This window comes from Eulemur rufifrons, chromosome 3, assembly GCF_041146395.1.
Source record: "Eulemur rufifrons isolate Redbay chromosome 3, OSU_ERuf_1, whole genome shotgun sequence".
NCBI classification, from domain to species: Eukaryota; Metazoa; Chordata; class Mammalia; order Primates; family Lemuridae; genus Eulemur; species Eulemur rufifrons.
In genome coordinates, this window is record NC_090985.1 from 6,176,333 (window position 1) to 6,191,760 (window position 15,428).

General features: G+C 40.6%; 2 protein-coding genes across 4 annotated transcripts in view; one reads left to right on the forward strand and one right to left on the reverse strand.

Annotated features, from left to right (window-relative positions):
* WDR93 (WD repeat domain 93) overlaps window positions 1-9,436 on the reverse strand; it is a 46,741-nt gene extending 37,305 nt beyond the window's left edge. For both annotated transcript variants that reach the window (XM_069465720.1, XM_069465719.1), the window contains exon 1: window positions 9,391-9,436. The gene's annotated coding sequence lies outside the window, so the exon portion shown is untranslated. The remainder of the gene's footprint in view (window positions 1-9,390) is intronic.
* A 70-nt stretch (window positions 9,437-9,506) lies between these two features.
* PEX11A (peroxisomal biogenesis factor 11 alpha) lies at window positions 9,507-14,865 on the forward strand. Of its 2 annotated transcripts, none has more exons than XM_069465721.1 (3): window positions 9,507-9,668; window positions 11,902-12,017; window positions 12,310-14,865. In XM_069465721.1, exons 1-3 carry the CDS (start codon window positions 9,613-9,615, stop codon window positions 12,879-12,881), a joined length of 744 nt encoding a protein of 247 aa, XP_069321822.1. In that variant the 5' UTR covers window positions 9,507-9,612; the 3' UTR covers window positions 12,882-14,865. The 2 variants fall into 2 exon arrangements, with proteins under 2 accessions (XP_069321822.1, XP_069321823.1); XM_069465722.1 differs by having other exon boundaries at window positions 12,403-14,865.
* Window positions 14,866-15,428: the final 563 nt, after the last annotated feature.

Here is a 15,428-nt window from a genome sequence, read left to right on the forward strand (position 1 = left end):
CCTAAGTTACAAGCATTGGGTGGAATATGCAGAAGAATCAGCAGGGGGAAAAATCAGCCCTAGAATAAATGCTGCTCTGGTATCACCCATCAAATCTTAGAAGTTAGATAATTGAACTGTTTTTAAGTAGTTTAACTGCATCCCAGAACAAAGTTCAAGAATATTTAAAGGAATACAAAAACAAAAAAAAAACAAAAAACCCAGCATCCAATGAAGTAAAATTCACAATGTCTGGGATCCAATAAAGAATCACCTGGGCCGGGCGCGGTGGCTCACGCCTGTAATCCTAGCACTCTGGGAGGCCGAGGTGGGCGGATCGTTTGAGCTCAGGAGTTCGAGACCAGCCTGAGCAAGAGCGAGACCCCATCTCTACTAAAAATAGAAAGAAATTATATGGACAGCTAAAAATATATATAGAAAAAAAATTAGCCGGGCATGGTGGTGCATGCCTGTAGTCCCAGCTACTCGGGAGGCTGAGACAGGAGGATCGCTTGAGCTCAGGAGTTTGAGGTTGCTGTGAGCTAGGTTGACGCCACGGCACTCACTCTAGCCTGGGCAACAGAGTGAGACTCTGTCTCAAAAAAAAAAAAAAAAAAAAAAGAATCACCTGGCATGAGGCCGGGCGTGGTGGCTCACACCTGTAATCCTAGCACTCTAGGAGGCCGAGGCGGGAGGATTACTTGAGATCAGGAGTTCAAGACCAGCCTGAGCAAGAGCGAGACCCCCGTCTCTACTAAAATTAGAAAGAAATTAGCCAAACAACTAAAAATAGAAAAAATTAGCCGGGCATGGTGGTGCGTGCCTGTAGTCCCAGCTACTCAGGAGGCTGAGGCAGGAGGATTGCTTTAGCCCAGGAGTTTGAGGTTGCTGTGAGCTAGGATGATGCCACAGCACTCTAGCCCGGGCAACAGAGCAGGACTCTTGTTTCAAAAAAAAAAAAAAAAAAAGAAGAATTACCTGGCATGAAGAGAGGCAATAAAATATAAGCCATAATAAAGAGAAAAATCAATCAACTGAAGCCAACTCAGAATCAATACACATATTAGAATTAGCAAATAAAACCATTGTAACTTTTTCTGCATGTTCAAAAACCGAGAGGAAATGTGAACACATTAAGACATGAAAGATATTTAAAAGACCCAAACTGAACTTTTACAGATGAAAACTACAATGTCTGAGATGAAAAATACACCAGATTATATTAACAACCAGATTTCAGAGCAAAACAAATTAGATGGGCAGAAAAAAAGATTAATGAACTTGAAGACATAGCAATAGAAATGAAATGAAAAAAAGAAAAGAAAATGAAGAGAGTGAGGTGTGGGATAATTTGAAGTGGGCTAATATAAGTGTGATTGAAATCCCCAAAACAGGGAGGAGACAGAAACAATATCTGTAGAAATAATGGACAAAAATTTTCTAAATTTGATGAAAACTATAAACCCATAGGTTTAAGAAGAAAAACAAGCCCTAAGCAAAAGAAATATGAAGAAAACCACACCAAAACACATCATATTCAAACTGCTGAAAACTAATGGTGAAGACAAAGGTTGAAAAGCAGCCAAAGGAAAAAAGATATGTATAGAGGAACAAAGTAGAGAATAATAGCAGATTTCTTGAAGGAAACCATGTAGGTGAGAAGATAGTAAAGCAACATCTTTAAAGTACTGAAAGAAAAAACTTGTCACTCCAGAATTCTACACCCAGAAAACATATCTTTCAAAAAACAAAGGTAAAATAAAGCCTTTTTAGATATACAAAAACTGAAACAATTCATCATCAGCAGACCAGCAGTATTACAATAAATAATGTGAAAGAAAGGCTTTCAGGTAAAAGGAAAATAATATGCAATAGAAATATGAACCTATACAAAGGCATGAAAAGCACTGGGTGTATGTAGGCAACTAGAAAAGATTTTCCTTATTATTTAAATCTCTTTAAAAGATATTTAAACATTTTTAAATAATAAAATAGTAGTATGGGGTTAATAACATATGCAGAAGAAAATGTATCACAATAATAGTACAAGGGCTGGGAGGGGGAAATGGAAGTATACTAATATCACTTGAACTCTAAATCAACCACTAAAGTAATAAAATAAAGACTTATAGCTAATAAGCCAACAGAAGAGATAAAATGGAATCCCAAAAATATTTAATTAAAAGGCAAAAAAGGAGAAAAAGAGAACAAAAAACTGATGGCACAAACAGAAAATAAATAGTAAAACCTAACCATATCAATAATCACATCAAATGTGAACACTCCAATCAAAAGGCAGAGATTGGCCAGGCATGGTGGCTCATGCCTGTGATCCTAGCACTGTGGGAGGCCAAGGTGGGGGAGGATGACTTGAGGTCAGGAGTTTGAGACCAACCTCAGGCATAAACCAACTCTTATAAAAGTTTAAAAGAATTTAAGTAACACAAAGTGTATTCTCTGACCACAACAGAATTATTTTAGAAATCAATAACAGAAAGATGTTTTGACATATACAAAACCTCAAAATATTATAAAACTAACATACTTCTTAATAATCCATGGATCACTACTGCATAATTATTAGAATGGTTAGAATAAAAAAGTACTGACAATACGAAGCACTGGGGAAGATGCAGAGCAACTGGATGGTCACACATTGCTGCTGGGAATGTAAAATAGTACTGCCACTCTGGAAGAGGGTTTGATAGTGTCTTATAAAGTTAAACACATATTTACCAGATGACCCAGAAATCCCATTTGGCAGCTCTATTTATAATTGCCAATAATGGAAAATAATCCAAATGTCCTGTAACAGATGAATAGATAAACAAACTGTGGTATGTCCATATAATGGAACACTGCTCAGTAATAAAAAGGAAAACAACTATTGATATACATAACATGAATGAATCTCAAAGACATAATGAGTGAAAGAAACCAGTCTCAAAATTTACATGCAGTATGATTCCATTTACATAGCATTCTCAAAAATACAAAATGAATAATGGCAACAGATCAGTGGCTGCCATGAGTTATAAGCAGGGGAAGGTGTTATTTAAAAAGGACAGTGTGAAGGAATTTTTTTGGGATAATGGAACTGTTTCATCAGTAGAAGGAAAAATATAAAGCTGCTTTTATTTCTAGATGATATGCTTATACAGGAAATCTGATGGACTCTACAAAAGCACTTTCTAGAACTAAAAAATGAGGTTAGCAAGGTTGCAGGATATAAGTTCAATATACAAAAATTGATTGTATTCCTATGTATTGGCAACAACAATCTAAAATTGAAATTTAAAAATACCACTTACAATAGCATCAAAAATATGAAATTACTTAGGGACAGTCTGACACAATTTTCAGATTTATATACCGAAAATCATAAAATAATGCTGAGAGAAATTAAAGAAGCCCTAAATAGAGAAAGATACCTTACTCATGGATTGGAAGAATCAATTTTGTTAAAAATGGCAATTCTCCTCACTCAAATTGACCTATAAACTCAATACAATTCCTATGATAATCCCAGATGACTTTTTTTTAAAAAAATTAAGAAACTGGCCAGGCGTGGTGGCTCATGCCTGTAATCCTAGCACTGTGGGAGGCCGAGGCGGGAGGATGGTTTGAGGTCGGGTGTTCAAGACCAGCCTCCGCAAGAGCGAGACCCTGTCTCTACTAAAAATAGGAAGAAATTAGCTAGACAACTAAAAATAGAAAAAAATTAGCCGGGTGTGGTGGCGCACGCCTATAGTCCCAGCTACTCAGGAGGCTGAGGCAGGAGGATCGCTTTAGCCCAGGAGTCTGAGGTTGCTGTGAGCTAAGCTGATGCCACGGCACTCTACCCCGGGCAACAGAGTGAGACTGTCTCAAAAAAAAAAATTAAGAAGCTAATTTTTACAATTGATGTAGAAATACAAAGCACTTAGAGTAGCAAAAGTAACTTAGAAAAAGGACAGAATTGGAGAACTAACACTACCTAATTTCAAGACATTACAAAGCTACATTAATCAACACAGTATGGTATTGGTATCAAAACAAATAGAGTTCATTTCTCCATCAGCTAGGAAGGATGTATTGAAGTTTCTCTAAACCTATCAAGAACAGTAACTACCATGGCTTCCAGTCCTTTGACGAAATCTCAGATGCATGGCGTTCTGGCCAGAAATCTGCGATTTCATATTGTTGGAGCATTTAATGTCTCCTGAGGGTTGCAGCTCTCTCTAAGTTTGCTGTTGCTGAACCAAGAAAGAAAACATACACAGATTTCTATAGAAATTATGATCTATGAAAGATTTTGAGATGATGAAGGCTGGTATCTTTCAGAGTACAAAGTGATTTTGGAATATAAAGAATTTCGTTGGGTTGAATTACATAGAAGTATGTCACTGAACTGTGCTCCTGAGCTGTGTATGAAACATGAATATGTAGGCTAAGGAATAGTTCTCTTGATAAATAAACAATTAACAAATACTGTGGACAGGAGGAAGAAAAACTAAAAACAAATAGATCAACTAAACTAAATAGAGTCCAGAATTAGATGCACACATATATGGAGAGCTTATTTCTGACAAAGGTGCCAAGACGACTCAGTGGAAAAAGGATAGTTGTTTCAACAAATAATGCTCAAGCAATTAGATATCCATATACAAAAAATAAACTGATTCATACCTCGCACCATATGCAAAAATTAATTCAAAGTGGATCATAGATCTAATTGTAAAGCTTACAACTATAAAACTCCTGGGGCTGGGCATGGTGCCAAATGCCTGTAATCCTAGCATTCTGGGAGGCCAAGGCAGGAGAATCGCTTGAGTCAGGAGTTTAAGACCAGCCTGAGCAAGAGCAAGACCCTGTTTCTACTAAAAATAGAAAAATTAGCTGGGTACAGTGGCACATGCCTGTAGTCCCAGTTACTCAGGAGGCTGAGGCAGGAGGATCACTTGAGCCCAGGAATTTGAGGTTGTAAAGAGTTATGATCACACCACTGTACTTTATTTAGCCTGGGTGACAGAGCAAGACTCTGTCTCAAAAACAAACAAACAAACAAAAAATGGTAAAACTTCCAGAAGAAAACGTAGGACAAAACCTTTGCACTCTTTCCTTGGACAAAGATTTCCTAGATATGACATTAAAGTACAATCTAAAAAGAAAAAATTAGTCATTTAAACCTTTTAAAAAATAAAGTTATGCTCTTCAAGAGACACTGGTAAGAGAATAAAAGGTAATTCACAGACTAGGAGAAAATATTTGCAAGTCATTTATCTGATAAAGTATTTGTGTCCCGAGTATTTGAAACAATTCTCAAAACTCAGTAATAAGAAATAATCCAATTTTTAAAAACGGGCAAAAGATTTGTATAGATATTTAATCAGAGAAGATATGCAGATGGCAAATAGACACATGAAACGATGTCCAGCATCATCAGGCATTAGTGAGATGCAAATTAAAATCATGAGATACCACTACACATGTATTGAAATGCCTACAGTTAAAAAGACAGACCATACCAAGTATTGTCAAGGATGTGGAGGAACTGGAATGTTCATACAGCTGTTGGAAAACCAAAATAGTACAAGTATGAAAAACAGTTTGGTGATTTCTTTTTTTTTATAGTTTAATGTATTTTAATAGCAAACTTACAGGAACAGCACAGAAGACAGACAACATTAAAAACATGTACTTGCACGTAGGACAACTCAGTTAGAAAAGTGCAGTGAATGGATGGAATCTACTGTGTGATAAAAGGCTACAAACACCATTTAGTTGCCATCAATAAGAAATTTACTTGTTTTAAAAAGATCCAAATGCTGGCATTGTCCAGAAAAATTTAACAGGGTTTATTTATAATTGTTATAAAGTTGAACTGCTGAAACTTGTTCACTGAAACATTTGACTTGCATTAATGCTTCACATCCCCGCATTTATATTAAAAATTCACACACAAATGAAAATGGAAAAACTGCCAATACCTGATTTCTGTCTCCTGTTTTACCACTCGCAATCATATACTTAGGTACCTTTTGACCCCATGGGGAAAAAAATATCTAATGTTCAGAACTACCAATAACATGAAGAGAATTTTTTTTTTTTTGAGAATGAAATGTTTTCTCATTATAGTGGATTCTTAAGCACATTCTCCACGTATGCAGCATGCTAGCTGGATGTCTTTGGGCATAATGTTCCACGTGTGGCATGGATAACACACAGGTTGGTGTCTTCAAAAATGCCAACCAGATAGGCCTCACTCGCCTCCTGTAAAGCACCACTAGCTGCGCTCTGGAAGCGCAGATCTGTTTTGAAGTCCTGAGCCATTTCTCGCACCAGACGCTGGAAAGGAAGTTCAGTGGACTTCTGATAACGTCTAATTTCACGGAGTCAGTTTGGCGATTTACGATAAACACACACCTACCATAATACCTAGTCACTCCACTCCAATGAGTGATAAAAGGGAACTGAAAACACATGTCCATAGAAAGATTTGTACATGAATAGTCATTACAGCTTTATTTGTAGGAGCCCCAAAGTGGAAACAACCCAAAGTCTATCCATAGGCGAACAGATAAACTTTCACACATTGTCAGTGGGTCACAGCCACTTTGGAAAATAGTTTGTCAGTTTCTTATAAAGTTAAACATACCATATAATTCAGCAATCACATTCCTATGTATTAACCAAGGAAAATAAAAACATGTTTCATATGAAAATCTGTACTTAAATATGTATAGCAGCTTTACTTATTTATGTATTTATTTATAAATAACCTGTACCAGAGCAGCTTTATTTGTAATTGCCCCAAACTAGAGACAACACAGATGTACTTCAGTGGTTGAATGGATAATGAACTATGACACATCCACATTATGGAATACAAAATACAACACAGCAATAAAAATTTACAAACTACTGATATGCACAACATACACGGAATGCAAATGAATTATGCTAAGTGAAAGAAATCAGATAGAAAAAGCTACATCCTTTATGATTAAATTTCTATGATATAGTAGAAAAGGCAGAATTATAGGTATAAATAACAGATTATGTAAATCTGTGTTCAGAAGCACCCTGTGCTTGTCTCTATCATCTAACATACCACTGTCTTGTACTCATCAATTTGCTGTGTCCCTTATTAACCCGTTACCCCAGGCCTAGAGCTTAGCACAGTGGTTGGCATATGGTCAGCACTCAATAAATTTTGTTGCTTGCAGTATTGCCCTGTCTTAGGCCATGCACTTAGAGAATACTTCTGGCTTTCTTCCAGGCACTTTCCTCTGCAAAGTATGAGTAATCTGTGGGGCAAAGGGGATATACTTACTCAAAGTCTAGTTTCCCTCCTCTAGAGTTTAGACCATTTTCAGGGTACTGTACCCTTGGAATTTATTTATTTATTTATTTGAGACAGAGTCTCGGGTTAGAGTGCCGTGGCGTCAGCCTAGCTCACAGCAACCTCAAACTCCTGGGCTCAAGCAATCCTCCTGCCTCAGCCTCCTGAATAGCAGGGACTACAGGCATGTGCCACCATGCTTGGCTAATTTTTTTTCTATATATTTTTAGTTGTCCAGCTAATTTCTTTTTTTTTTTTTTATTTTTAGTAGAGATGGCATCTCGCTCTTGCTCAGGGTGGTCTCGAACTCCTGAGCTCAAATGATCCTCTCGCCTCGGCCTCCCAGAGTGCTAGGATTACAGGCGTGAGCCACCACGCCTGGCCACCCCTGGAATTTATTGACCAAATACCAGGGCCTGCACGAGCCTTTCTGAGCTTTCTCCTAAGGGCAGACTCAGCTGCTAATGTGAGCAATCTTAGACCTGAAAGGTGGCCAAGGCGCGGCTGTTTACAGAGGTATGGGCAAAATTTGGATTTGGCTTGGAATATCCACACAGCAATGTAAGTGGGAGCCAGAAACCAGAAAAGAAGGGGAGTGGGAAAAGAGCCACTTCTCCCCTCACTACCGTATTTTATCTGTGTTTCCAGGTCTTCTAGGGAGTCTAAGAATTCTGAAAGTGAACCTGGCCTTCTATATCATTATGAAAGTATATTTGTCAATGCAGAAGAGAAATATTTTACTTAATTTGTTACTTGATTTATAATTTTTAAATATTTAAATATACAGTATGTGGGTCTCCATTTGTACCCCAGGCCTGCAAATGTTAGGGGCAGGCCTAACCAAGGGAATAAAGATTACAAAAACAGTTGACCTGATCTTGTGGTTTTGGGGGGGTACATTTTATCAATTTACTGCTACAGAATGGGTAGACCCCATACCTTCAAGCCTCACAGAACAAATGTTCAGTGGTGCAATTTCATTGTAATCTATTTTTGACTCTACTTTGTTCATGATGGCCCTTTTAGGATTTCCTTAGATAACAATCTTCTTTCAGTTGTAGGGGCTCAGAAATAGTACCCCAAAATGAAGCCCTCAGAAGCAGCCTCACAAGCAAAAGTTTTTCTCTGACCTTCTCTTGCCTTCCTGTCTCTCAGTCCCATTCTTCCCTGAGGCTAGCTATGGAAATTAGAATCCCTCTTCCCCAAGGCGGGTCATAAAAACCAGAATCCCTTTTCTCGAAAGCCAACCATAAAACCTAAAAATATTTTGTGTAAAAACTGGCCATAAAGAAATTATCTGACCCACAGTGTTTGACTGTAGGTCACAGACCCCCATTCCAGAGAGGGCCCTGCCCACACCAGAAGGAAGGAAGGCAGCTCGCAGCTCGGAGAGGCCAAGAAGAATCTGGACAGACAGGCCTTGCTGGGTTTCCCCACTCAGTCTGTTAGCATTAGATCATACCTTTTTTGTCCAATTATGTTTCTACATGGCTGTCCATACTTTTTTGAACCTAAACGTAAAAATGGACAATTTTCCCTGTATCTTTGGGTCTTCATATTGAATAGATCTGCACGTGTACACATGTTAAATAGATCTGTATGCGATTTCTCCTATTAATCAATCTGTCTCATTTCACTGATGTTTTTCAGCGAATTTTAAGGGGACCAAGGGCCTTGGCTCCTACACAGTGTTCAATATTCCTAACAGAAAATCCTCTACCTTACCCGGCTCTCATGCTAGGAATACACCACGAATTGGCTCATCTCTGCCCTAACCATTTCCTTCACCCGACCTGAAGCTGGTGTAACTCAAGGGAAACAGAGGCACGGCGCTGGGAAATGATAAGGTCCCGCGGGCCCCAAGCAAAGACTCAGAGGAGTTCTCAGGCTGGGGAGATCATTCGGGATTCCAGCGGGGGTTCCCGGGAACCCGGGATCCGCGGGGAGAGGCGAGCCGTCCCGGGAACGCCTGAGGCTGGGGAGACGGACCCGCAGGCCCTCCTCTAGGCGGCGCTTCAGGTAATGGGGAGTCCTGGCACAGGAGGGAAGCAGCAGCACCGGGGAGTGGAATCCCAAATTTCGCTCACCTGGCCTGGCGGCTTGGCGTCGCCTTAGTAACCACCACTTCCGGCTCCGACCGGAAGCCTGAGAAGTCGCTCTTCGGGAGGTGCGCCCGCCCCCCTGGGGCGGAGTGACCCAGCCCCTCCCGCAAGGCTAGCACGGGGACTAACCCTTCCCTACGGACCCGGCGGCGCCCCAGAGGACCCGCGACCGAGCCCGGTGCGACGCGGGGGCTTGGGCTGGGCGCCATGGACGCCTTCACTCGCTTCACCAACCAGACCCAGGGCCGGGACCGACTCTTCAGGTGAGTCAGGTGCCAGCGGCCTCCACCGCTTTCTCGCCCTGACTGGGCACTCGGGTCCCTATTCTCCGTCCCCCCCGCCCCCCGAGAAGAAGGAGGTGGTAGCCTAGTGGGTCGAAGGAGGAAGGACGAAGGACGCCGCCCGCTGTCGCGGAGGGAGTTTGGTCCTCGAGCCCCTCCCCACCCTAACTTCAGCGGAGCTGGGCCGAGCGCACCCGCGTCCCTCCTGAGCCTCGAGTGCAGAAGCCCCGGTGTCGGCGTCCCCTCCGCCGCGAGGCCGCTGACTTTAACACCAGTTGACAAGTCCTCCTCGTCTCCTAACTTTGCTCTTCGGACAGAGAAAGATTGGGTTCTCTGCGCTCAACATCCTTCCGAGGAATCTCTTTTAGACAGAAACTTCGGATGAGCATTTGTGGCTACAGACGCAGTTCACTCGGTTGTGGCCACGAATACCCCTTGAAATGCTTATAGAGAGACAGAAGTTGTATTTGTCTTCTTTATCTTCCATTATTACGCAGTCTCTCTCATCGAGATACTGCGTGTGAAATAGTTTTGTAAACTGTAAAACAAAACACAATGGGGAAAATCAGAAATAATTAACTGCACCTCTAAGATACATGCTGTGCTACTGAAAATATCAAACATTGTGTCTTTAATACTACTACAGTATTAGTTCATGATGTTTCTTTTAAAGATTTGGTTGATTCTTGCTTAATGATAAAAAAAATAGTTACAGTTGCAGCTTTATTTAACGGCTCTACATTCTCTTCTGGGTGCTCAAGTCTAACACAGATTAATAAGAATAGCCCGAATAATGAGATTTTTGGAAGCCAACTTTGTGCCATGTATTGTTCTCAGTGTTTTGCAACTAGTAACTTGTTCCCTCATCACAACCCTATGAGGTAGATACTCTAAATATCCCCCCATTTCACAGATGGAGAAACTGAAGCAGAGGGAGGTTAATAGGTACTAAGTGACAGAGCGAAGAGATTCAAATCCACACAGTTGACTCCAGTTCACACCTCTTAACTACCAAGCCACACTACCTTTCTAAGTAATTTGATTTTTACGATGGTTGCATTATATACAAACTTCATTAAAATAGAAACCCTGTAATTCCAGTGTACCCAGAATGTACACTGCAAGGTTTATCAAGGAGGTTGGTTAATACAATAATCATTTGGGATATAGTTATTCAGCAAGATCTGAGATCTCTATCATTCATTTCCCAACCTCCTTGGTAATCTATATAACCTCTGTGACCAAATTGTCATTCATAAAATAATGCCTTTTTTTTTGGACTGACTCCTATTAGACCAAATCTGAGAAATGGAGATTCATTGACATGACCAGCCCTCTAGCCAGGAAGCACATTTGAAAAAAGAGATTGTTTATGATCCTTGTCTTCTCTTTTTACTTAATCCCTAATGACAAGTTTCCCATTTTGGAAAATGGGCCACATTTTTATTTAGAGTAATATTTATAGCATAAAGGGATTCAAATGCGGTTATAGAACAGTAGGAACCAGGCACATACTTTAAGTAGGCTGCCAAATGCATTGGGGTGTTTGTGTGATTAAAAGTTTCTCATGTATTTATTAGTAAGTCATTGTTATTTGTAGGCATAACAGTAATCACTTCATTGAATATATATGTACAATTAAACAGGATTCTGCCTGTATTTTATATAAAATACTAATTTTGAAAGACAAATATAAAAACATATCTATATTAATTTGTGTACTGGTATGTATTTGGTCCTTTTAGTTTATAAAAAAATTAAACAGTATTCAAACTGTGGACTTTTCATTTGGTTTTGGTTTGAGTTTATGTCCTATTACTTAAATAGTGGGTTAACTACATGGTAGAAAGTTCATTTAAGAAATCTGAAAATCATTGTACACTGGGTGCAGACTTAATGTGGGGGAGATTTTTCTGGTTTCCCACTTTGCCTACTTCCGTTCTCTGTGCCAGCAAAAGGCCGTTAGGGGGGCTATTCACTGCATTATTGCCAGTCTCTTTCATTACCTTTATGTTGCATTTTCATCATGTGTTCTACCCTTTGGCTCTCCTATGGAATGACTATTGCAGAATTTTGCTCTTGTAAGAGCTGCTAAATGAGAAATTGTCTTGGAAATTTGGCCTTTAGCACAATGTGTTTTTCTTTCCTTTATTTCATGAATTAAGTTTTATTTGGTTTGTAAATCATTCTCCTCATTTTCTTTTTTCCATTTCAGAGCCACTCAATACACATGCATGTTGCTTACATATTTGTTAGAGCCTAAAGCTGGCAAAGAGAAGGTGGTAATGAAGCTCAAGAACCTGGAGTCCAGTGTGAGCACTGGCCGTAAATGTAAGTACCCTGTTTCTTGAGGGACAATGGCTCCTGGTTTAGAATCTTCAGCCTCAGACTCTGTAATTCACACAATACTTTCTAAGTCATTAATTTCTAGTCAGTCATTTTAGGTGTCCTTAACATACTATAAAGTTCTTCCCCTTTCCTGAGCAAAGGCTGAGCCTCAAATGACCACTGGTTGTTAAAAAAAAAAAAAAACAGTGCTGGCTTCTCACCCTGACACAGAGATTCTGCCTCCCCATTACGTACTAATGAAATAACTGTTAACTGTTGTGGGTTCTTCTTGCAGGGTTCAGACTAGGCAATGTGGTACATGCTGTGCAGGCGACTGAACAGAGCATGCATGCCACTGACCTGGTACCCCGCCTGTGCCTGACATTAGCCAACCTGAACCGTGTGATTTATTTCATCTGTGACACCATCCTCTGGGTAAGGAGTGTAGGTCTCGCCTCTGGCATCAACAAAGAGAAATGGCGAACATGGGCTGCCCGCCACTACTACTATTCTCTCCTGCTGAGCCTGGGCAGGGATCTGTATGAAATCACCCTGCAGATGGAACAGGTTGCACACAACAGGGCAAAGAGGGAGAAATCATCATTCCAGGATCCTCTTGAGTACAGCGTGGCTGACGAGGAAACAGCATGGCTCCAGTCCTTTCTCCTTCTCTTATTCCGATCTCTGAAGCAGCATCCTCCCTTGTTCCTGGACACTGTGAAGAACTTCTGTGATATTCTGAACCCTTTGCACCAGCTGGGGATCTGTAAGTCCAATCCTGGCATCATTGGACTTGGAGGTCTTGTGTCCTCTATAGCAGGCATCATCATTGTGGCATATCCTCAAATGAAGCTGAAGACCCGCTAGGGTGTTTTCAGGCTGAGAGCTAGTACCTGCTTTAAAAGATGACCTCTTAGTGGATCAGACATTTGCATTAATCACAGGCCATGTCAGACTGGGCTTAAGTTCTTGTTCATGTGAGCATTTAGCAACCTGTGATGTGGGCAGAGGTGCAGCCAAGAATGTAGAAGGGTGGAACATGAAGATTTATATGTGTTTTTTTAGAGTGCTGGAGTGACTTGAGAATTTCTGAGTATTTTCCCTTCATCTAACAGTTATTGAGCATCTCTTATGGCATAGTAGGAGCTTAGTGTTTGCTGAATGAATAAAAATTGAAAGGGAAAAAATTGAAAAAGACCCAATCAAACTAATAAGTGAACACTAATAACCAGTAACTTTTGGGTGTATGAATCATTGATTTCGTGTGACTACAGTAGGTCTGGTGCACAGCACTCTCAGATCTGGTAGAGGCCCTTTTATTTCTCTTATCAGTTACACCTTGCACTCCCCCCCTACACACCCCATAGATGTCAGTATGGAAAGGAGCTGGGCCTATAGCCTCTTAACTTGTTGGCCCTTACCATCCCTGCACTCATGTCCTTGCTCTGTCCAGAAGTAGAAACAGAAAGGCATCAGGCACTTTCATGGTATAAGTTGTGTCTGTGGAGGAGGTCTTTAGGTAGTGCAGTGAGTAAGCAAAAGTTGGAAGCATACAGAAGGGAGTTAAGATTTTTTTTTTTTTTTTTTTTTTGAGACAGAGTCTCAGTCTGTTGCCCAGGCTAGAGTGAGTGCCGTGGCATCAGCCTAGCTCACAGCAACCTCCAACTCCTGGGCTAAAGCGATCCTCCTGCCTCAGCCTCCCAAGTAGCTAAGACTATAGGTATGTACCACCATGCCCGGCTAATTTTTTCTCTACATATTTTTAGCTGTCCAGCTAATTTCCTTCCATATTTTTTTAGTAGAGATGGGGTCTCCCTCTTGCTCAGGGTGGTCTCGAACTCCTGAGCTCAAACAATCCTGCCTCAGCCTCCCAGAGTGCTAGGATTACAGGTGTGAACCACCACACCCGGCTGGGAGTTAAGGTTTAAAAAAAAAGTGGGGCGTCACAATGTATGTAACCTGTGACAGATATGAAAACTGACACACACACACAAAACAAAACAAAACAAAAAAACCTCTGAGGCCAGAACCTCATCCTCTGTCTCCCAATCCAGTGTTCTTTCCATAATATCTCACTGTCTTCAAGATTGAGTAGAAGTGTGAGTCTTTCCAGAATCCTGTGCTTTTTGCCTCTTATGCTCCCCAAATTTGGAACTTCCATTGGTCAGGGAATTATATTCTACTCCACAAAAATTAAAACCATATCTAGATTTATCAGCTAGATTGTTTTATTTAAAGCCTTATAACAGTTTGGGAAATTCTGTGTTAATTTTCATAAAAATGTATGTAGTTAAAAAATTCCATGAATACTCTGGATGTAGTAGGGTCACAGTTTTCCATAATAAATTAGACTTCTTATTTGTAGGATGGTTGGAGGAGGTGGGAAAGAGCAGTAGGGGGCCCGTGAAGAGGACATTAGAATATTGAGCCAATGACACTGACCTGTATTCCTACTTCCCATCTTGGTGGTTGTGTCCTTACGTGTGGTTATAGATCCTTTAGTTTGAGGGAGGTGAGGTGGAGAAATGCCAGCAGTTAGGAGGCCGGTGTCAGTCCTACCAGCAAAGCCATGCCATTTATCTGAATGGAAACGAGAAAAGAAATATGCCCTCAATAAGTTAAATTGCCCAGAAGTGTGATTGAGATTCTCAAAAAGATCTGTGGCTCTCTATTTAAAGTGACCAATCAAGATACAGGATTTGAGAAAGAACAATTTGGAAATTTTAAAGGAATTGAAAGCTACTAGATCAGGGCAAATAAAAAGTGTAAATAACTGTTTTTACTTTGTCCAGATCCTCTACTGTAATATTAATCGATTAATTATATCCAATAAATTTCTAGACAAAAGCGACTCGTGTGTCCGTGAATGTGTTCTAGGAATGGAGCAGAGTTCAAAGGAAGGCAATCCAGCACATAATCCTCAATCAAAGTCTACATCGTTGGTGCAGTGGGCTCTAGGCTGGAAGATCCCGGCTGAGCAGGATGATAAAGAAAGATTTAGACATAGAGCCTCTGGTTTGAGAGGGACCTCCAACATGATCTCACCCAGAGTGCCACCCTGGACAGGGTGCTCTGCAACAGCCCTGTCAATGGCTGTCTGCCTTCTGCCTGGGGAGGTCTGCGTTGAATTTGTGGTGGCATGTTATGGTGGTGTCTGTCTTGGTGCTTTTGTCCTCTGCAAGTTAGGGTGAGTGGTGAGGAGTTTGGGAAATGCCACCTCTTCTATAGTTTGTGCAGACCTTAATGGTGCCCTGGTACCTCCTCCCTGTGCATCCTTCTGTTTTCTAACTAACCTCCCCATCTCCAAGCCTCCACATTCATGAGGGATTCCAAAAATCAAAGAAGCTCCTAATATATATACGGGCCAGCACATTCACAACTGAATATTGTTGCCTGAGAATTCATTTATTTAAC